Source organism: Salvelinus fontinalis, chromosome 9 (assembly GCF_029448725.1).
Source record: "Salvelinus fontinalis isolate EN_2023a chromosome 9, ASM2944872v1, whole genome shotgun sequence".
NCBI lineage: Eukaryota > Metazoa > Chordata > Actinopteri > Salmoniformes > Salmonidae > Salvelinus > Salvelinus fontinalis.
Window position 1 is genome coordinate 37,768,437 of NC_074673.1, and position 23,273 is coordinate 37,791,709.

General features: G+C 42.1%; 1 protein-coding gene across 1 annotated transcript in view; it reads left to right on the forward strand.

Annotated features, from left to right (window-relative positions):
• The window catches only part of sf3b3 (splicing factor 3b, subunit 3), a 41,258-nt gene extending 19,073 nt beyond the window's left edge, over positions 1-22,185 (forward strand). The window contains exons 16-27 of the mRNA XM_055934307.1: positions 138-281; positions 2,216-2,338; positions 2,447-2,601; positions 3,427-3,601; positions 4,047-4,252; positions 7,676-7,832; positions 15,240-15,365; positions 17,289-17,501; positions 17,688-17,786; positions 18,166-18,309; positions 20,471-20,575; positions 21,371-22,185. Coding sequence (XP_055790282.1) covers positions 138-281; positions 2,216-2,338; positions 2,447-2,601; positions 3,427-3,601; positions 4,047-4,252; positions 7,676-7,832; positions 15,240-15,365; positions 17,289-17,501; positions 17,688-17,786; positions 18,166-18,309; positions 20,471-20,575; positions 21,371-21,511 — 1,788 coding nt within the window. The 3' untranslated portion in view covers positions 21,512-22,185. The remainder of the gene's footprint in view (positions 1-137; positions 282-2,215; positions 2,339-2,446; positions 2,602-3,426; positions 3,602-4,046; positions 4,253-7,675; positions 7,833-15,239; positions 15,366-17,288; positions 17,502-17,687; positions 17,787-18,165; positions 18,310-20,470; positions 20,576-21,370) is intronic.
• Positions 22,186-23,273: the final 1,088 nt, after the last annotated feature.

The window sequence follows — 23,273 nt, forward strand, 5'->3', positions numbered from 1 at the left end:
TTTTGTTGCAATTCCAGCCAGGGTGAAAAAAACAAAGTTAACACGGTGCCATTGTGGATATTTGCCCTCTTTTTAACATGCGTTTATCTCAAAGCTGTGTTTGTAGCCACTAACCCCTTTGTGTGTTTGTGGTGTAGGACTGTCTCCAGCCCCTCAGTATGCAGGCCCTGCCAGCCCAGCCTGAGTCTCTGTGTATAGTGGAGATGGGAGGAGTGGAGAAGGAAGATGAGCTAGGAGTGAAGGGCACTGTCGGCTTTCTCTACCTCAACATCGGACTGCAGGTAAAATACACTATGACAAAAAGCTTGACGAACATCTCATTCCAAAATCATGGGCATTAATATGGAGTTGGTCCCTCTTTGCTGCTATGACAGCCTCCACTCTTCCGAAAAGGCTTTCCACTAGATGTTGGAACATTGCTGTGTGGACTTGCTTCCATTCAGCCACCAGCGTTAGTGAGGTCAGGCACTGATGTTGGGAGATTAGGCCTGGCTCGCAGTCATCGTTCCAATTCATCCCAAAGGTGTCCGATGGGGTTGAGGTCAGGGCTCTGTGCAGGCCAGTCCCGTTCTTCCACACCAATCTTGACAAACCATTTCTGTATGGACAATGCATGGGTGCATAGTCATGCTGAAACAGTAAAGGGTCTGTCAGAACAGAAATTACAAGGGTATGTTATAATGCTGTTATTGCATCAAATGGGTGTTTTATGTAACATAATAAGGGGTTGTTAGAATGCTCATCTGTGTGTTCTACTGAGGATGGCCCTCTGGGAGATTTACGATTCCTTTGGGTGATACTGCATTCCAGAGCATGAGTTAATGTTTCTGTGCTGGGGTACCAGGGGAGTTGACTCTGGGGCCAGACCCTGGTCTCTACACAATGAGATACTGTCTGCTGTGAATTATAAGTATCTTTCATACTAATCTTAACCTTGTGACCCATTCCATTAATCTGTTTGTCATGCAGCCTGAAGGGGGTGAATCTTGGCTATAAAAGACCTTTGTGTTTTTGACTCGGGACTCTGAATTGATTCGTTGACCAGCCATTATTAACGTGGAGCACTCAATCGATTCACTTTATATGTGTGTATTGTATTGACCTGTTCCCTTATTAACAAGTGAGTAAAGATTTAGTTTAAGTATAACTCTGACTTATGTGATAAATTTGTCTCATTTGATAGTAAAGAAATTAACCACAAAGTTGGAAGCACAGAATCATCTAGAATGCTGTAGCGTTAAGATTTCCCTTCACTGGGACTAAGGGGCCTAGCCCAAACCATGAGAAACAGCCCCAGACCATTATTCCTCTTCCACCAAACTTTACAGTTGGCACTATGCATTCGGGCAGGTAGTGTTCTCCTTGCAAGATTCGTCCATTGGCCTGCCAGATGGTGAAGCGTGATACATCACTCCAGACAACGCGTTTCCACTGCTCCAGAGTCCAATGATGGCGAGCTTTACGCCACTCCAGCCGACGCTTGGCATTGCGCATGGTAATCTTAGGATTGTGTGCGGCTGCTCGGCCATGGAAACCCATTTCATGAAGTTCCTGATGAACAGTTTTTGTGCTGATGTTGCATCAAGAGGCAGTTTGAAACTTAGTAGTGAGTGTTGCAACGGTCCTGTTTTGTGAGCCTGTGTGGCCTACAAGTCAGCGGCTGAGCGGTTGTTTGTCCTAGACGTTTCCACTTCACAATAACAGAACAGTTGTTCCGGTGCATCTCTAGCAGGGCAGAAATTTCACAAACTGACTGGAAAGGTGGCATCCTATAACGTTGCCACGGTGAAAGTCACTGAGATTTTCAGTAAGGCCATTCTACTGCCAATGTTTGTCTATGGAGATTGCATGGCTGTGTGCTCGACTTTATACACCTGTCAGCAACAGGTGTTGCCGAATCCGTTAATTTGAAGGGGTGTCCACATACTTTTGTCTGTATATAGAGTGTATATGTCCTCTGTTGAGGAAGAGTTTGAGTAGAGGGATATTGTGGTGCTGTTGAAGTGATGAGTTTCCTCATGTCTCTTTTCTGACAAATAATGGAGAGAGTTTAGAACATCTCTGATCTCAGCATACAGTATATATATATATATACACTTACACTATCTGTTACTGCCTGTTTACTTCTGCCACTGTATTACTTGATATTTTGTGCTCTGTTGGAATACATACTAGAGCTTTTATTTGTGACGTTAACATGTCTGTCTTTCCTCAGAATGGTGTGTTGCTCAGGACCGTGCTGGACCCAGTGACTGGAGACCTGTCTGATACTCGTACTCGGTACTTGGGGTCGCGACCTGTGAAGCTCTTCCGCGTCAGGATGCAGGGACAGGAAGCTGTAAGTGAAATCTTATTAGTTGCTATGTTTTTGCAGCTTTATGGAGCTGAAACATAACATTGAGGCTGTGTGTATTTGTATCCTCTCTGACATCTTCATCTCCTTCAGGTGTTGGCCATGTCTAGTCGCTCCTGGCTGAGTTATTCCTACCAGTCCCGATTCCATCTGACGCCCCTGTCCTATGAGACGCTGGAATATGCCTCTGGCTTTGCCTCTGAACAGTGTCCAGAGGGCATTGTGGCAATCTCCACCAACACCCTGAGGTACACACACACAGAGAGAGAACTAAAGTAAACACATCAACACTGAGTGTACACAACATTAGGAACACCTGCTCTTTCCATGACGAACTGACCAGGTGAAAGCTATGATCCCCTATTGATGTCACTTGTTAAATCCACTTCAATCAGTGTAGATGAAGGGGAGGAGACGGGTCAAAGAAGGATGTTTAAGCCTTGAGACAATTAAGACATGGATTGTGTATGTGTGTCATTCAAAGGGTGAATGGGCAAGACAAAATATTTAAGTGCCTTTGAATGGGTTATGGTAGTAGGTGCCAGGTGCACTGGTTTGTGTCAAATGGTTTACCTCCCAAAGGACATCCAGCCAACTTAACACAACTGTGGGAAGCATTGGAATCAACATCCCTGTGGAACGCTTTTGCCACCTTGTAGAGTCCAGACGAATTGAGGCTGTTCTGAGGGCAAAATTAGGGCAACTCAATATTAGGGAGGTATCTTTAATGTTTTGTGTGCACTCAGTATCTATTGAGGAAATGTCTTCATTGACAAGGCTTGAAAGTAGAGCAGTTATGCTGTTGAAGTGATGAGTCTTCATGTCTCTTCTCTGACAAACCAATGGAGAGAGTGTAAACATCTCTGATCTCAGCATATACACAGATCACATCTCATTTTCTCTCATTCACCCTCAACCATCCTCATTCTCAATTATAATGCTGATACTTAACTTTTGAATTATGTCCCATTTACTTTTTGAAATGTTATTTCTGTTCCTATTATGGCTGAGTTGTGGCATGGCACACCTGTTACGTGGTACACATCTTCTGACACCTCTTGTCTCCCTCTTAGGATTCTGGCCTTGGAGAAGCTGGGTGCCGTGTTCAACCAGGTGGCCTTCCCCCTGCAGTACACACCTCGCAAGTTTGTCATTCACCCAGAGACAAACAACCTGATACTCATAGAGACTGATCACAATGCCTACACAGAGGCCACCAAGGCCCAGCGCAAGCAGCAGATGGCAGAGGTATGGTTCTGTTCTGACTAAGAGGGAGAGAGTGCCGAGGCTATGTGTTGTACACCCAGGCTGTGTAGATTGTGTGGGCTGATATTATGAAAGTGTAGATATAAGATAGGCAAAACTTAAATATAAATAATTTACAATTGTTTTTATAGCACTTTTCTAAAACCCGAAGAGGATTAATTGAAGGCAGGGTTTGAGGCGAGGGGTGTTATGCTGTTGACATGATGAGTTTCTCATGTCTCTTCTCTGACAGAATAATGGAGAGAGCTTTAAACATCTCTGATCTCAGCATATATACAGAGATTACACACACAGTGTAGAGATTGACTTGGGGAATTAGGCTAATACTTTGCTTCAATTTATGTCTATCTCTCACCCCATCCCTACTTTTCTTTCTCTCTGTTTGTAACTGACGCTGACACCACTTCTGTGTTGTTCCCTTCTATAGGAGATGGTTGAGGCAGCTGGTGAGGATGAGAGGGAGCTGGCAGCAGAGATGGCTGCTGCCTTCCTCAATGAGAACCTGCCAGAGGCCATCTTTGGGGCGCCCAAGGCCGGGTCTGGCCAGTGGGCCTCTCTGGTGCGTCTGGTCAACCCCATCCAGGGAACCACTCTGGACCTTGTCCAACTGGAGCAGAATGAGGCTGCCTTCAGGTGAGGACAGGATGGATGAGTGGAAAAGAGCTCCCCAGCTTGTAGTTCTAAAAAAAAAAACTAAATGGATGAATTCTGTTTCGTTCAGCCATTCCTATGGGAGAAAAAATGGGGTTTTGGGACAAACGCCAAAATAAGGTCAGATCTTATATGTTTTGTTCTATGAGATAATGTTATGGCCCTATAAAATCTGCGCTGCAAAAAAAAACAGACGGAATCACAGAATCCTGACATTTAAATGGAATTCAACAACATACATTTTTTTTATTGAAGTTAATAGGAAATCAATTTAGGAGAAAATGTATTAATTAGCCCAAGTTAAACATAAGACGTGAACAAAATGCATCATGAACCACATGAACCGTAAAGTCAAATTGTCAACAAAAACATTTATTTGCAACATCTGTGATGGATGCAGTCAAAAAAATTGTTTGATGTGGTGGGATCTTTTGTGTTTAAAAAAAATAATTATGTGGGAAATGGCAGTGGACACGCCTTTATGTGCAAATATTGATGTGATAACCATATCAAAGCACATTTGGAGTCATGCGATGATATGTTGTGTGGTCCTCCCACTACCACTCGGGAAACCATGCATTTTATTAGGCTACAAATGAATTAAGTTATGATGAACTTTACAGGGTGGTGAAAGTGCAGTGTCGAGCTTGATGCTTCTTTCCAAAAAATATTGAGGGTCTTATTCTGGTGACACGATAATCGATGCTTGGCTGCCGTTTGACAAAAAAAAAAAAATCTTACTCCTATCCCCGGTAATCTACATTTGGTATTTAATTAGGATCCCCATTAGCTGTTGCAAAAGCAGCAGCTACTCTTCCTGGGATTCACACAAAACATGAAACATGACATAATACAGAACATTAATAGACAAGAACAGCTCAAGGACAGAACTACATAAATAAAAGGCACACGTAGCCTACATATCAATACCAATACATTAACAAACTATCTAGGTCAAATAGGGGAGAGGCGTTGTGCCGTGAGGTGTTGCTTTATCTGTTTTTTGAAACCAGGTTTGCTGTTTATTTGAGCAATATGAGATGGAACGGAGTTCCATACAATAATGGCTCTATAATACTCTACTCTTTCTTGAATTTGTTCTGGATTTGGGGACGGTGAAAAGACCCCTGGTGGCATGTCTGGTGGTGTAAGTGTGTGTGTCAGAGCTGTATGTAAGTTGTCTATGTAAACAATTTGGGATTTAACACAATGTTTCTTATAAAAAGAGACTGGCATCCGTAGTATTTATATCCGCCTTCAGGTTACAATGAAGAGCAAGACGTGCCGCTCTGTTCTGGGCCAGTTGTAGCTTAAACTTCTTCGGGATCGGTCTCCCTTCCACGGAACGGTTGAGCTAATGTAGGCTAATGCGATTAGCATGTGGTTGTAAGTAACAAGAACATTTCCCAGGACATAGACACATCTGATATGGGCAGAAAGCTTAATTTCTTGTTAATGTAACTGCACTGTCCAATTTACAGGAGCTATTACAGTGAAATAATACCATGCTATTGTTTGAGGAGAGTGCACAATTTTGAACATGAAACGTTATTAATAAACAAATTAAGCACATTTGGGCAGTCTTGATACAAAATTTAGAACAGAAATGCAATGGTTCATTGGATCAGTCTAACATTTTGCCCATGCACTGCTGCCATCTAGTGGTCAAAATCTAAGCTACACCTGGGCTGAAATAATACATTTTGGCCTTTCTCTTGCATTTCAAAGATGATGGTACAAAAAAATACAAAAGAACGGTTTTCTTTCTTTGTATTATCTTTTACCAGATCTATTGTGTGTTATTCTCCTACATTCCTTTCACATTTCTATAAACGTCAAAGTGTTTCCTTTCAAATGGTACCAAGAATATGCATATCCTTGCTTCTGGGCCTGAGCTACAGGCAGTTAGATTTGGGTATGTCATTGTAGGCAAAAAGGGTTTTAACTAGATCTTTCCTTGCAGCACTCGGCCACACGACTGGACAATAATCAAGATAAGACAAAACTAGAGCTTGCAGGGCTAGCTTTTTTGAATGAATAACCTTGTCACGTAGACTAGACAACCCGCACAACCTACCTGCATTGCATCTGCCAGCTGTTGGCTTGAGCGCAGGTGCCAAGGCCAGAGTGGCACATTTTCTATTTAACTGACAAAAATGTGATGAATAGGCATTGAACATTAGATTTTTATTCGGTACATGAACACTTAAGAGAAAGTATGTTTTGTGGGCACTAGGTCATCACACACTGATTTGTATCCACAAGAAGTTCATTTGGTGGAAATGCGGATTCTATAATATTTGCATGAAAATCACCAATTGGATGGAAACCTAGCTACTGATTCATATTTTCCTGGAACTTCCTGAAGCAGCACAGGAATGCCTGTGTGTGCTGCTGGTAGATGGAAATAATCAATTAAACGTTAACTACAGATTTACATTCATGTATTTATGTATGCCTAGCTGACAGAATACATATTTGCATCAATCAAGTGGCAATTTATTTTGAAAACTGCAATCACATGAGCGCTACAGAAACGCTGTTAACTAGACAAGGTTTCTGGCTAGTGTACATTTGCATTAAAGGATAACTGCACCCACATTTCTACATTTCTTAGATTTTTCCCAGACCACAAGTGGACTCCTGATGTGGTTAAAGCATTGGACTTAGAACATCCAATTGAGTTGTTTTTCTATTAAACAGGTGTGATTTTGAGAGCCTAAACCTGGGAGAAACAAAAACCTGGAAAAGCCAAATCGGGGGGGGAAACAAACAGGATCATGCAAAAAAAAAAATATAACAGATTTTATAAGGCCCTATAATATCAGTCGGATTACATTACCTTTATGAATTATGAAGCCTTTGTGCTTTAGGTGCTTGTTTTGATTTACATAAATGTTTCAAAATGTACAAGTGACGTTTGCTGATGAAGATCTTATAGAACAAAATGTATAACATCTCCTAAGCCTTTGTTTAACACAAACCTTATTTTCTGTGTTTGTCCCAAAAAAACATGGAGTTCTCCATAGGCTTTGGCCATCAAGCCATAGCGGAGTTAGCCTGCGTTAGTGCCAACATAAAGACGTTATTGCTCTCGTTAGGGCCACTAGGGAGATGTTATTATTGGCTCTGCTGGTTTTCCTGTTCAGATTACCAGCTCTTATGCAATTACACAGAGAAAATCTTAACTGTCATTTCAGGCAAGGTTTGAGGAGAGTGAAGTTGTGCTATTGAAGTGATGAATCTTCATGTCTTCTTCTTGATTTAGTAATAATGAAGAGCGCTTTAAACACCTCTAATCTTAGCATTTAACACAGTTCACATGCAAAAGGTAGATATTGACACAGGGAATAGTACTTATCCCTTCCCGCTCTCCTACTTTCCCTTTGTGTTCTGTCCCTGCAGTGTGACTGTTTGTCGGTTTGCCAGCGGAGGTGATGACTGGTATGTGCTGGTGGGGGTGGCCCGGGACATGATCCTTAACCCCCGCTCTGTGGGAGGCGGTTTTATCTACACCTATCGGCTGGGAGGGGGAGGGGACAAACTGGAGTTTATGCACAAGGTGAGTGAGTGACAGAGGATATGACTAATCCAGTGGTTTTCTGGTCTTGTTGACCACAGCTGTGTGCACAGGAATTCCCCGGCTGTTATTTCTGAATGGTCATAATTGCCATTTGAGAGTCAGAGTACTCTTTCTTGTTTCCACCCCTCCCCTTTACCCAACTCCCTGAGGGACAATGGGGACTTTGTTGACGCATTCTGACTTTCTGTCCCTTTTCCAGTCTCAGCGGGTCTTATCAGTATTTTAGGCTTTACATTTTTTGTTTAACCATTTAACCAGGCAAGTCAACTAAGAACAAATGCTCATTCAAAAAGGTGTGATTTTGAGAGCAAACCCCTGAAAAAAATGGAGGGAAGCGGAAACCTGGAAAAACACAACAGAGAGAACTGAATTTGAGGGGGGAAACGGAATCAGGCAAAAAATAAAACATTTTTAAAAGGCCCTATAATATGTAACTTAACATTACCTTTTTGAATTATGAAGCCTTTATGTCACCTGTCAAGAACAAGGCCCGTGGTACATTTCTATCCGGCCTTCGTAATAATTTGGGTTGTCAATTAATTTTGGCCACCTTCCATGGCCTGCCAGAACAGCTTCAATGTGCCTTGGCATAGATTCTTCAAGTGGACCTAAACCACGCCAGGAAAATGCACCCCACACCATAACATATACTTTGTATCCTCGTTTACTGAAGTGTTTCCTTTGTTTTGGCAGTTACCGGTATGTCTACATTCGGGTAGGCCGCAGTTTGGGCAGCATGCGTGTCAAATATACAGCTTGTTGCGTTGTGGCCATAGACACATAATGCATAGAAGGGTTTTGTAACCCTGGCAATTTGACTGTTAAATTGATGGAAACAATAGCAATGGATATCAGTCCTGACTTGAATGGGAACTGACATCTAGGGTTGCAAAGGGTCTGACATTTTCAATGGGATGTTAAGCCCTGGAATTTGGGGAATTTTGCTTAAATTCATCAGAGTTAGCTTATAACAGTGAACCTTTTTTTGTGGGATACACATAAGGCAATTATAGGTATTGTGGCATATTTTGGTTAAACTATCCCCAATTCAATGGAATTGCAACCGTCTGCATGCACAGTGCACTCTTCCATCACATGTACACCTGATTCTCAAGATATTGCACACTAATGAGATGCTATTGAGCCCACACTACTACACTGTCTGAGCCAAGGTCTACATGCTTTCTAGTAAGTTTTGATCTCCTGCAATACTGGGTGGGGTGAATATACACTGCTCAAAAAAATAGAGGGAACACTTAAACAACAGAATGTAACTCCAAGTCAATCACACTTCTGTGAAATCAAACTGTCCACTTAGGAAGCAACACTGATTGACAATAAATTTCACATGCTGTTGTGCAAATGGAACAGACAAAAGGTGGAAATTATAGGCAATTAGCAAGACACCCCCCAAAACAGGAGTCATTCTGCAGGTGGTGACCACAGACCACTTCTCAGTTCCTATGCTTCCTGGCTGATGTTTTGGTCACTTTTGAATCCTGGCGGTGCTCTCACTCTAGTGGTAGCATGAGACGGAGTCTACAACCCACACAAGTGGCTCAGGTAGTGCAGTTCATCCAGGATGGCACATCAATGCGAACTGTGGCAAAAAGGTTTGCTCTGTCTGTCAGCGTAGTGTCCAGAGCATGCAGGCGCTACCAGGAGACAGGCCAGTACATCAGGAGACGTGGAGGAGGCCGTAGGAGGGCAACAACCCAGCAGCAGGGCCGCTACCTCCGCCTTAGTGCAAGGAGGTGCACTGCCAAAGCCCTGCAAAATGACCTCCAGCAGGCCACAAATGTGCATGTGTCAGCATATGGTCTCACAAGGGGTCTGAGGATCTCATCTCGGTACCTAATGGCAGTCAGGCTACCTCTGGCGAGCACATGGAGGGCTGTGCGGCCCCACAAAGAAATGCCACCCCACACCATGACTGACCCTTCGCCCCACAAGGGTGCGTTCTGAGCCCTCTCCTGTACTCCCTGTTCACCCACGACTGCGTGGCCATGCACGCCTCCAACTCAATCATCAAGTTTGCGGATGACACTACAGTGGTAGGCTTGATTACCAACAACGACGAGACGGCCTACAGGGAGGAGGTGAGGGCCCTCGGCGTGTGGTGTTAGGAAAATAACATCACACTCAACGTCAACAAAACAAAGGAGATGATTGTGGACTTCAGGAAACAGCAGAGGGAGCACCCCCCTATCCACATCGATGGGTCAGTAGTGGAGAAGGTGGAAAGTTTTTTAAGTTCCTCGGTGTACACATCACGGACAAACTGATTTGGTCCACCCACACAGACAGCGTTGTGAAGAAGGCGCAGCAGCGCCTCTTCAACCTCAGGAGGCTGAAGAAATTCGGCTTGTCACCAAAAGCACTCACTAACTTCTACAGATGCACAATCGAGAGCATCCTGTCGGGCTGTATCACTGCCTGGTACGGCAACTGCTCCGCCCACAACCGTAAGGCTCTCCAGAGGGTAGTGAGGTCTGCACAACGCATCACCGGGGGCAAACTACCTGCCCTCCAGGACACCTACACCACCCGATGTCACAGGAAGGCCATAAAGATCATCAAGGACAACAACCACCCAAACCACTGCCTGTTCACCCCGCTATCATCCAGAAGGCGAGGTCAGTACAGGTGCATCAAAGCAGGGACCGAGAGACTGAAAAACAGCTTCTATCTCAAGGCCATCAGACTGTTAAACAGCCACCACTAACATTTAGCGGCCGCTGCCAACATACTGACTCAACTCCAGCCACTTTAATAATGGGAATTGATGGAAATTATGTAAAAATGTACCACTAGCCACTTTAAACCATGCCACTTAATATAATGTTTACATACCCTACATTACTCATCTCATATGTATATGTATATACTGTACTCTATCATCTACTGCATCTTGCCATCTTTATGTAATACATGTATCACTAGCCACTTTAAACTATGCCACTTTATGTTTACATACCCTACATTACTCATCTCATATGTATAGACTGTACTCTATACCATCTACTGCATCTTGCCTATGCCGTTCTGTACCATCACTCATTCATATATCTTTATGTACATATTCTTTATCCCTTTACACTTGTGTGTATAAGGTAGTAGTTGTGGAATTGTTAGGTTAGATTACTTGTTGGTTATTACTGCATTGTCGGAACTAGAAGCACAAGTATTTCGCTACACTCGCATTAACATCTGCTAACCATGTGTATGTGACAAATAAAATTTGATTTGATTTGAAGCTCAGCTACACCCGATGTCAGCACCAAGAGGACAGATGCTTGTCGCGTCTACTCCCGCTCCCCCTCTCCGGAGCTCAACGTTGCCGGTCTACCAACCACCGGTCCTGGCAAACCATCATTACACACACCTGCGCCACATCATGTAGTAGTTGTGGAATTGTTAGGTTAGATTACTTGTTGGTTATTACTGCGTTGTCGGAACTAGAAGCACAAGCATTTCGCTAGACTCGCATTAACATCTGCTAACCATGTGTATGTGACAAATAAAATTTGATTTGAGAAGAGATTTCTGAATGTTCTTCGCCCAGCATACACCCCTCCAACCAGTTATGGTCTATCTACTCATTTGCTGGATGCAGACTTCAACAGAGTTCAAACAAATCATAGAGAAAGCAGACTGTATTGCAATCATCTCTGATGGGTGGTCGAATGTCGTGGGCAAGGAATAATTAACTACATCATCTCCACTTCTCAACCAGTATTCTTCAAGAGCACAGACACAAGGGACAACAGAAACACTGGTCTCTACATTGCAGATGAGCTGAAGGCAGTCATCAATGACCTTGGTCCACAGAAGTTATTTGCACTGGTGACAGACAATGCTGTGAACATGAAGGCTGCTTGGTCTAAAGTGGAGGAGTCCTACCCTCATATTACACCCATTAGCTGTGCTGCTCATGCATTGAATCTGCTACTCAAGGATCTCATGGCACTACAAGAGAGCCAAGGAAATGGTTTGCTATGTGAAGTTAAAGCAGCAATCTACCTCACCAAGTAAAGTGAGAAGAATAAGAACACCACATTGAAGCTGCCCAGCAATACCTGTTGGGTTGGTGTTGTCATCATGTTTGACAGTCTCATAAAGGGGAAGGAGTCTCCAAGAAATGGCCATATCACAGTCTGCCGATATGGACAGCCATCAAGAGGATCTCCTGGATGATGTATTTTGGGAGAGAGTGGTAAACAGCCTGAAACCAACAGCAGTAGCCATTGCACGTATTGAGGTAGACAGTGCCATCCTGTCTGATGTTCAGGCTCTGCTTGCAGATGTAAGAGAAGAAATCCGTACTGCCCTGCCCACTTCACTGTTGTTCCAAGCAGAGAAAACTGCAGTTCTGAAATGCATCAAAAGCGTGAATACTTCTGCCTAATGCCCATACACACCACAGCGTACATGTTGGGCCCCAAGTAAGCTGGCAAGAGCATCCTGTCTGGTGCCGAGATCAACCAGGCCTATGGTGTCATCATTACCGTGTCTCGCCCCCTGGCCTGGATGAGGGAAAGGTTATTGGCAGTCTGGCAAAGTACACTTCCAAGCAAGGGCTTTGGGATGGAGATGCAATATTGCCGTTGTGCCAACATCTCATTAGCCACTTTGTGGATCTGAGGCTATTTCCCCTGTTGCCTCCATCATCCTTCAAATCCCACCAACATCAGCCTCCTCAGAGCGCAACTGGTCCTTGTTTGGGAACACATACACCAAAGCACGCAACAGGCTGACCAATACAAGGGTTGACAAATTGGTGGCCATCTTTGCAAATTTGAGGCTTTTTGAGGCTCAACAAGCCATTCTCAACAAGGTTGGAACGTGACAGTGAAGATGAGGCCTCAGTCAGATGTTCAAGAGGTGGACATTGAGGAGGTCCAGGTTGAAGACATGGAAGTCTGAGAGGAAGACAACCAAAGCTTTAATTTCTAGACTATAATTTTACAGATGTATGTTAAATGTTTTTGGAAGATGCGATGGATCATTGGATCATTCAATATTCCCTTTTGTTGTTCAGTGAAATCATCCCATGTGAAGAGTCAACTCATTTAATTCAAGTTCAAGTCGTAACTAAAGTTTTTTTTATTTCTATTGGAAGGATTTAATCATTTGCAATTATTGTCTACTTATGATAAGGTAAAATGTTTATGTTTCTGTCCCCATATGATATGGTAAATATATCCAATGCAAAAAACATTTAAATGGTATTAATATTAATTTGCATATATTCCCGTGAATTTTCATTAATTCCGACAAAGTTTCCACCCGAGTATTCCCCAAAATGTGCAACCCTACTGCCATCTATGGATTATATTTCTAATGTTTGTTGCGGCTGTCAGTTTATCCTTGTGCAGATTTACAATCTTGGGAAAAACGCACAGTTGAAAACAAATGCCTACTGTAGAAAAGAGAAGACTTATCCATCTGTAGAACCAATGAAAACTATTTTTAGCTAACCGCAGCACCGTTTTTCAAAGTACCTCATCTTGAGATAGGCTGTTGCCACGACGAGCGCTTCGGCCATCACCGTGAGTAGCCTATGGCTTCATCATTAGGTGTGTGTGCCACTTGAAATTGTATTTAGTAGCCTACTGTAGCCTATAATATATACTGTATATATATTTCTTCGTAATATTGTACACTCTGTGTGTCGCTATATTGGCCTGGGCTATTGTTTGAATTCAAGACCAGATTGATCGCAGTTAGTCGGCGTAGCCAGTCGTTTGGTCATTTGTGTGGTATTAAAAAAAGATAAAGCTAATGTCTTCTGTCATGGAAATGACGTAGAATTACTTAAAATCTGTTTTTAAAAGGCTGAAATTTTTTGGGCCCTGCTAAATTATGTTAAATTATGAAATACGAAATAATAATCTGCTCAACTGTAGCCTACATTAAATGTAATCTTGGTTGTCAAAAAGTTACTAGATAAAGGATTTACAAGCAGGTATAAATTGACTGCTGAGTCGTCTATTTTATGAAACTACAGCCGGATGCGCTGCTATTGTGTCCTGTTTACCGCACACAGCGGAGGGAAATTGTACAGACCCATACCACAGTCCTCGCTAGGCTATTAAAAGTTTGCAGCCTGGCTTCTATTTTTAATGCTTGACAACGAATTACAAAAAAACGAAACCTGCAACATAACACCATGCGGAGGAGAACCAAGCATGCCTATTACAGCAACATTTGAGCAGTAGCCTAGGCTGGCTACTCAACTATAACACATTTTAAGTGCGCCATACAGCAATGCTGATTTCAACCGCAGCGGTGAGTCATGCAGTGCAAAACAAATATTAACCTAGCTATGTTTTTGTTATTTGGAGTTAAATACTTTTTTTGCAGCATATTATGCACATTTGCAAGCATAGCAGCAAAGGCTGGACCAAGATTATTGATCTATTTAGTTTTTATGCTTAATGCTATATACAGCATCTTATGTACATCAAGGGCCATATTATTTCTATTAAAACATTGGCTAGTTTGGGTCGCAGTTGTATGCAAGTTGTTTTTTGTAACAACAAGCAGGCAATGTCTGGCCCACAAATTCGTAGTTTTTTCAGTATGGCCCTTGCACTGGTTGAGTTTGACACCCCTGAGTTATGTGCTTGTTTTGATTAAATAAATGCTTCAAAATTCACAAATTAGCGGATAAAGATTATCTCATGGAACAAAATGTGTATTAGATCTCTTAAGCCTGTGTTTACCACAGACATTATTTTCAGAATGGTCATAATTGCCCTTTGAGAGTCAGAGTACAGTACCATCATTCTTACCCCCCCGCCTTTACCCAACTCCCTGAGGGACAATGGTGACTTTGTTGGAGCCTGCTGCCCTTTTTACAGTCTCACTGGGTCTTATCAGTATTCTGGAGTCTAACATCTTATTTACGATGATGGCCTGGCAAGAGGCAAAATGTTGTGCTAAAGAGAGGATACTTAAAATGGCCTTATGTTTGCGCCTGCGTTTTGCTAGTGATGTCCACCCGCCAACACTGTCGAGATCACAATGGTGAGTTCGACAACTCTGATTGTTGACAAAACGAAAGGCTGCATGATACAGAGTTAAGAGCCTTCAGTGTAGAGCAACACAGAGAAAAAAGTACAACGAATCACCTATTTTCTGGCTGGAAGGAAAAAACAGCTTTGTGCCGGTAATAAAACCCAATAAAATAAAACCCAAAAACCCAATACGCTTGAGTTCCCTGACAAGGTTCTCTACATGGGTGGTGAAGCTCAACTTCTCATCCACCCAAACTCAAAGAAATGTGTAAGCTTTGACAGGCTCTACAGAATGTCCTTTCAATGTATGTTACTGACCTTTACTATCAGTTGTTGACATGGTAAAGGAATGTTGTTTTGACAGACTCCAGTGGAGGACGTTCCTCTGGCCATCGCTCCGTTCCAGGGCCGTGTGCTGGTGGGCGTTGGCAAACTGCTGCGCATCTACGACCTGGGCAAGAAGAAGCTGCTCCGGAAGTGTGAGAACAAGGTGAGACCGAAGCCTGACGTTTCACACACCCACAAAAATAAACACACAAGGATGTATAAAAAACTATTGACTCTACTGTGTAAACACAAGACCAGATAGCAGTGTGGCAAGTGGCTGGTTAGCAAGGCTAACAAGCTCTCAGACCAGGAAGTGTCGAGGGGTCAGATTGATGCTCCTGTGACTGTCTTTTGTAATCGCACCACTTTACTTTTTATGGGATTCAAATGGATATAATTGTCATTTTTTTGTCAACGATCTACACAAAATACTCTGCCAAAGTGCTCTCAATTCACTGGTATTTAGCAATGTTTTTTTATCGATTGTAGGGCTGTAGCCACAGGATTCTCGTAGTTTTCAACCATCAATCACAACCTTTTCAGCTGGCAAAATACAGCCAATGGCGCGCACGCCGCCTCTCGCCACATCTGCTTCAGAAAACGGCGTCAATCACTCCCACACAGCTAGCAAGCTAGCACTCGTCATGGAAATGGGGATGGCGGAATGTAAATTTGTTCCAATCCCTGTCAACCCATACATTAAAACGTAGCTATGAAGCTCTACTTTGTAACCTGCTGTTTTTTTTATTTTCTCCGATTTAAAAAAAATTATTGATGTAGCCGAAAAACTTTTTACCTAATATTTCAGTCCAAGAACGTCCAATGACCGTGAAACAACCTCAGGACTTTCCAAAACTTTTTAGCAATACAATATCACATCGATCTTACTCTGGTAGGTTGACTAATACCTTCCACCAAGAGCAAATATGAATACATCGATTTTTGCGGTTTTCACAAAAAGGGCTGTTGCAAAGAGTTGAAAGTGCTTAGCTTAGCTTGCTTTACATTTGCAATCATGTCGTGTACAGTTTATAAGTTACGGTATTAGTGTTTTTAGACATCGGTAACAACTGCCATGTTAATGTTTTTTTAAATGATTTATGACATTGACATTTAGTAAATTAATTTATGTCCTTTTATGATGGTATTTGATGTTTCTGAATATTAATAGTTATAAACATGCTTTGAGTAGTGCAAATGAATTGTAAGTTGTTTTAATGGGCTTTCTTCATTCTGACTGCTTGAAACTTTTCAACCAAACTTCACTGTCAGTTTTTATCCTATTATTTTAGGTTGACGTAGTCTTATTTGTAGAACATTGAATATAAATCCTCCTTTGTAGTCACAAACTCTGGTACTCGACCAGTAGTTATCATTTGCATAGTTATTTAATTCCAGCATTAACTTCAAGAAATGTAATCAATTAATTTCCTGCAGTAGTTTATCATGTATACACTGTCACGTTTCTTTTGTCTTTGTATGCCTCTTATTTATTTCTTTATGAGAATAATCATTCTATTTGACCTCTATTAAATTTCAGTTTTTACTTTCGCAAAGTGACGACAGTATGACGTTTTCCAGGTGTCTCTACTCCCGAAGTTGTTGACTTGTTCTTGCAAGTTCGCTAGTCATTCTCAGCTGAAGAGCAGTTTCTTATTGCTGATTTAAATTGTGATTGCTATATTTTTTTTATGCGTCATTAGTGAGTTATTTCATGGAACAAATCATCTATCCACAGCATTGTGTGTGTATATATACCGGTATATAGTAAAATGCAATTTACCACCCAGCCTAGTTTAAGACTAACCTGAAGTATTTTAGTTTAACGGTCTCAAAGGAATCAAGTTAACCGCTGTAGAATTGATAGCTATCTAAGTGCATTAATCACGTTCGGGAGAAGATTGATTTGTAAGAATCTCCTTCCAAAATCAAAGATAAAAGGCCACAGCATCATCCATCCATTGTACCAAAGGACAATTTACCACTGTCCACCTCTTGTTTAGGTTCCAGACCTTCCAAATAAAATCTATATGGCAGTCCATTGAGGACAGAGGTGTTCAGTTGATGTCATCTGTCTCGTTTGCAGCATGTGCCCAACCTGGTGACTGGTATCCACACCATCGGTCAGCGGGTCATAGTGACTGATGTACAGGAGAGTCTGTTCTGGGTGCGCTACAAGCGCAACGAGAATCAGCTGATCATCTTCGCTGACGACACCCACCCTCGCTGGGTCACCACCGCCTGCCTGCTGGACTACGACACCATGGCTTCAGCCGACAAGTTTGGCAACATCAGCATTGTATGTGGTCACTCTTTATTGTGCCTTTCTTACAAAGGTGTTGGGTATTATATTGGATACTACCTTTTCTCTAAAAGGAAGTGTTTGCCAGACGCGCCATACTAACAGTTTTATCCAATTTATGATATTTCAATGATGCCACAAACATCTTGATGGCTTTTACACTTACATTTTGTACCCCCTCAGGTGCGCCTTCCCCCTAACACCAGTGACGATGTGGATGAGGACCCAACTGGGAATAAAGCATTGTGGGATAGAGGTCTGCTGAACGGAGCTTCTCAGAAGGTACAGGCTTTCTGCTCTTCTGTCACAGCTCTATAGAGACTTGTTGTCTGTCCCTCGATCTGTGGATCACTGTTTGTCTTGGTGATGTTGTGGTTTGCCTCATTCGAGGCCAGACCTGCTCTCCAAATCTTGGCAGCTCTCCAGGCCAATTTGCTGTTAAATATGCTGTTTTCCTTTTAAGCTGTTTATTGGAAGCTTTTAAGAGCTAGAAGATGTTTAGGTAGTCAGTGGGAAATTCCCTCCGCTTGGACTTATTGTGGGCAATTGGTAAAAAGGGTGCATATAAGCAATGTTTTCTGGGTGTGTGTCATGGGTGAGAATTGTTCTGTAATACCCTGTCTGTGCCTGACCCTGTACCATGTCTGTTCCCCTGTGTCAGGCTGAAGTGATCATGAACTACCACATTGGGGAGACGGTGCTGTCACTGCAGAAGACCACACTGATCCCCGGAGGCTCGGAATCTCTGGTCTACACAACTCTGTCTGGAGGCATCGGCATCCTGGTGCCCTTCACTTCCCACGAGGTACCTCACTCACACACTCAATGTCTCCAGAAAGTATTCATACCGCTTGACTTATTCCACATTTTGTTGTTACAGCCTGAATTCAAAATTGGTGAGATTAAAATTTATATATATATGTTATCAATCTACACACAACACCCCATAATGTTTAAGTGAAAATATGTTTTGAGAAAGTTTTGCAAATTTATTCATAATGAAATACCGAAATCTAATTTACATAAGTTATTTGCACCCCTTTGCTATGACACTCCAAATTCAGCTCGTGTGCATCCAATTTCCATCATTACAACTTGTTTGGTTTCCACCTGTGGCAAATTCAATTGTTTGGACATGATTTTAGAAAGAAACAGACCTGTCTATAGAAGGTTCCATAGTTGACAGTGCAGAAACTATTAGGTTAAAGGAATTGTCCGTACATCTCCAAGATAGAATTGTGATGAGTCATATAGTGCATTGGGAAAGTATTCAGACCCCTTGACTTTTCCCACATTTTGTTACGTTTTAGCTTTATTCTAAAATTGATTAAATTAATTTTCCCCTCATCAATTTACATACACTACCCCATAATGACAAAGCGAAAACAAGTTTTTAGAAAATTTTGCTAATGTATTACAAATAAAAAACAAATGCTTTACTTGCATACGTATTCAGAACCCTTTGCTATGAGACTCGAAATTGAGCTCGGGTGCATCCTGTTTTCATTGATCATCCTTGAGATGTTTCTAAAACTTGACTGGTCCACCTGTGGTAAATTCAATTGATTGGACATTGTTTGGAAAGGCACACACCTGTCTATACAAGGTCTCACAGTTGACCGTGCATGTCAGAGCAAAAACCAAGCCATGATGTTGAAGGAATTGTCGTGGAGCTCTGAGACAGGTTTGTGTCGAGGCACAGATCTGGGAAAGGGTACCAAAAAATGTCTGCAGCATTGAAGGTCCCCAAGAACACCGTGGCCTCCATCATTCTTAAATGGAAGAAGTTTGGAACCAGCAAGACTCTTCCTATAGCTGATCGCCCAGCCAAACTGAGCAATCGGGGGAGAAGGGCCTTGGTCAGGGAGGTGACCAAGAACCTGATGGTCACTCTGACATAGTTCCTCTGTTGAGATGGGAGAACCTTCCAGAAGGACAACCATGATCTCTGCAGCACTCCACCAATCAGGCCTTTATGGTAGCGTGGTCAGACGGAAGCCACTCCTCAGTAAAAGGCACATGACAGCCCGCTTAGAGTTTGCCAAAAGGCACCTAAAGACTCTCAGACCATGTGAAACAAGATTCTCTGGTCTGACGAAACCAAGATTGAACTCTGGCCTGAATGCCAAGCGTCACGTCTGGAGGAAACCTGGCACCATCCCCACGGTAAAGCATGTTGGTGGCATCATCATGCTGTAGGGATGTTTTTCAGCCGCAGGGACTGGGAGACTAGTCAGGATCAAGGGAAATATGAATGGCGCAAAGTACAGAGATCCTTGATGAAAACCTTCTCCAGAGTGCTCAGGGCCACGGACTGGGGCGAAGGTTCACCATCCAACAGGACAATAACCCTAAGCGCACAGCCAAGACAATGCAGGAGTGGCTTCGGGACAAGTCTCTGAATGTCCTTGAGTGGCCCAGCCAGAGCCTGGACTTGAACCCGATCTAACATCTCTAGAGAGACCTGAAAATAGCTGTGCAGCGACACTCCCCATCCAACCTGACAGAGCTTGAGAGGATCTGCAGAAAATAATGAAAGAAACTCTCCAAATACAGGTGTGCCAAGCTTGTAGCGTCATGCCCAAGAAGACACGAGACTGTAATCGCTGCTAAAAGTGCTTCAACAAAGTACTGAGTAAAGGGTCTGAGTACTTATGTAAATGTGATATTTCAGTTTTTTATTTTTTATTAAATGTGCTAACATTTCTAAAAACCTGTTAATGCTTTGTCATTATTGTGTATTATGTGTAGATTGATGGAGAATAAAATAAAAAAATAAAAATACATTTTAGAATGAGGCTGTAACATAACAAAATGTGGAAAAGTTCAAGGCATCTGAAAACTTTCTGAATGCACTGTATATATGGAAAAAGTAATCAAATCGATTGGTCAAAATATCTTTTTGGGGTCGGGACAGCCCTAATTGATGTGGAGAATTAATCTATGGTGTGCCTGTTTGTCTTCAGGATCATGACTTCTTCCAGCACTTAGAGATGCATATGCGCTCAGAGTTCCCCCCTCTGTGTGGCAGGGACCACCTCAGCTTCCGCTCCTACTACTTCCCTGTAAAGGTGGGTACTACCTGATTAGGTTGCATTACTATTCCCCTAGTATGGTGGGGCAAAGAAAGCCACAATCTATACTCCCAGCGATGTAGAGGGAATGTGTCCAGAGGACACCACTGTTAACAAATGGAATCAGATACCAAATATTTTGGGTGAGAAGTTATGCCAGGAACCAACTGCATGTGGTTCCTGACATATATTTGGCTGGATCAGTATTAGTATTGTATTTATTATGGATCCCCATTAGTTCCTGCCAAGGCAGCAGCTACTCTTCCTGGGGGTTATTATAGATCCCCATTAGTTCCTGCCAAGGCAGCAGCTACTCTTCCTGGGGGTTATTATAGATCCCCATTAGTTCCTGCCAAGGCAGCAGATACTCTTCCTGGGGTCCAGCAAAATTAAGGCAGTTATACATTTTTAAAAACATGACAATACATTCATAACAGATTTCACAACATATTAAGTGTGTGCCCTCAGGCCCCTACTTTACTACCACATATCTATAACGTGTGTATATAGTGCATGTGTTATCGTGTGTTTGTATGCATGTGTCTTTGTTTGTGTTCCTTCAGTCTCCCCTGTTCCATAAGGTGTATTTAAAATCCACTTGCATGAGTTATATGTACTACTGTGCGCCTCCCGTAGTCTGTTCTGGACTTGGGGACTGTAGACATGCTGTGAATTATTAACAGATTGCATGCGGTCTCTGAACATGATTGTGAAAATCGGAAGCCTTGTTCTTTGGCCATCCAGACAGTCTTACCTACTGTTTCTGACCCTCTCTCCTGTCTGTGTGTGCAGAATGTGATAGATGGAGATCTGTGTGAGCAGTTCAACTCCATGGACCCCCACAAGCAGAAGAGTGTTGCTGAGGAGCTGGACCGTACCCCCCCTGAGGTCTCAAAGAAACTGGAGGACATCCGCACACGCTATGCCTTCTAGAACCCTCCTGTACTGTACATACACAAATACACTCACTATGTTAACATGAGGAGGAGTTGAGAGCTTTCTTGGTTTCCTGCCGAGATGTCGACAAAACATAGTTTCCTTGCCTCTTCACAATCTATGAACACTCTGAATTGATCTTTAGGCCCTGTTTTCTTTATTAGGCCTATAAAATGTCATGAATTGGGCTAACAGTCTATGGTGAATATTTACCCCAAGGTTTTCACTCACGGGATGTCATTTAAACCTAGACGGATTCTGTAGAATGTATCATGTGTGTAGCATCAGTGCTTTAGAGTCTCATACAGGAGCAGTCGCTGGGTTTTCAACCGTGAGAAGCATGACCTAGTAAACCCTTTGATAGAATTAGCTCGACTGTTTTTGCATTGTGTGATTTGTTTAAACGATTCATTTGAAGTATTTTTCTGTAACTGTGCTACAAATGGATTTTGTTTTCTGTATCGATTTGAATCCTAAAAACGTCAGTGTCCAGCAGCTGTTTATTTAGTGCTTAAAAAGTATATTCCTTTGATGGACAAATTGTCCATATCTATTACACAGGATGACAGGATTGTGTAAAAATAGCGATGGGAAGTGATACCATTCCGTATTGGTCATAAGAAAACAGGCAGGCAAATTTGTAAATAAAGTGTTTTTTTAATCTCTTGTAATGCCTTGTCACATTGTCTGTTATAATTATGTGGGAGAGGCAGAGGAGCAGTGAGTTTTAACAATATCTGCATACTTTACTGTTTAATTGGATTACAAAGCCAGCTCTGATTTTGGCTTTCATTTTACAATAGGTCTTCTGTGTCTTGTTTTTCAGTCTGCTCTCATGGATGGAATTTAGAATTTTTCACTGAAATGGTGAAACGGCAATAATATCCTCAAGGATCATAGCCTTTTTTTCAATTTTCGCCTAAAATGACAAACCCAAATCTAACAGCCTGTTGCTCAGGACCTGAAGCAAGAATATGTATGTTCTTGATAACATTTGAAAGGAAACACTTTGACATTTGTGGCAATGTGAAATTAATGTAGGAGAATATAACAAACTAGATCTGGTAAAAGATAATACAAACAAAACATTTGTTATTTTTTTCTTCATCTTTGAAATGCAATAGAAAGGACATACTTTCAGATAGGAGTCTAGGTGTAATTTTGATTGTGGGCACCAGATGGCAGCTGTGTGTGTACAAAGTTTGACTGATCCAGGGAAGAATTACATTACTACACAATATTTTGTATCAAGTCTGCCAGGAGTTTGCCCAAATATGCGGAATTGGTCAATTGATACATTTGCAAGTGCATAACTATAGAGAACATACAAAAATGCGATGGTAATAAAACAAAGTTTACACACTCCAAGGAATGTCACACATGATGGATCATTAGCTTATACACTAACTTTCACACATCTAGTTGTCTGGGCCGGGTGGGTGTGGAGCCAGAGAGAGCAGTGGGGTCAAACTGGAACCCAGTTCCTACTTTAGAACATAAATATTTTATCTCTGGGACCTTCAGGATGACAATTCAGAGGAAGATTACTGAATGTAAGTACATTATTTATCTTCAGAGGTGAATGTATCAAACCAGTTGCCGTGATAAGTTTTTGTTGTGCACTCTCGTCAAACAATAGCATGGTATTTTTTTCACTAACAGCTACTGTTAATTGGACAATGCAGTTAGATTAACAACAATTTAGGCTTTCTGCCCATAAAAGACATGTTTATGTCCCGGAAAGTTGGCTGTTGTATGT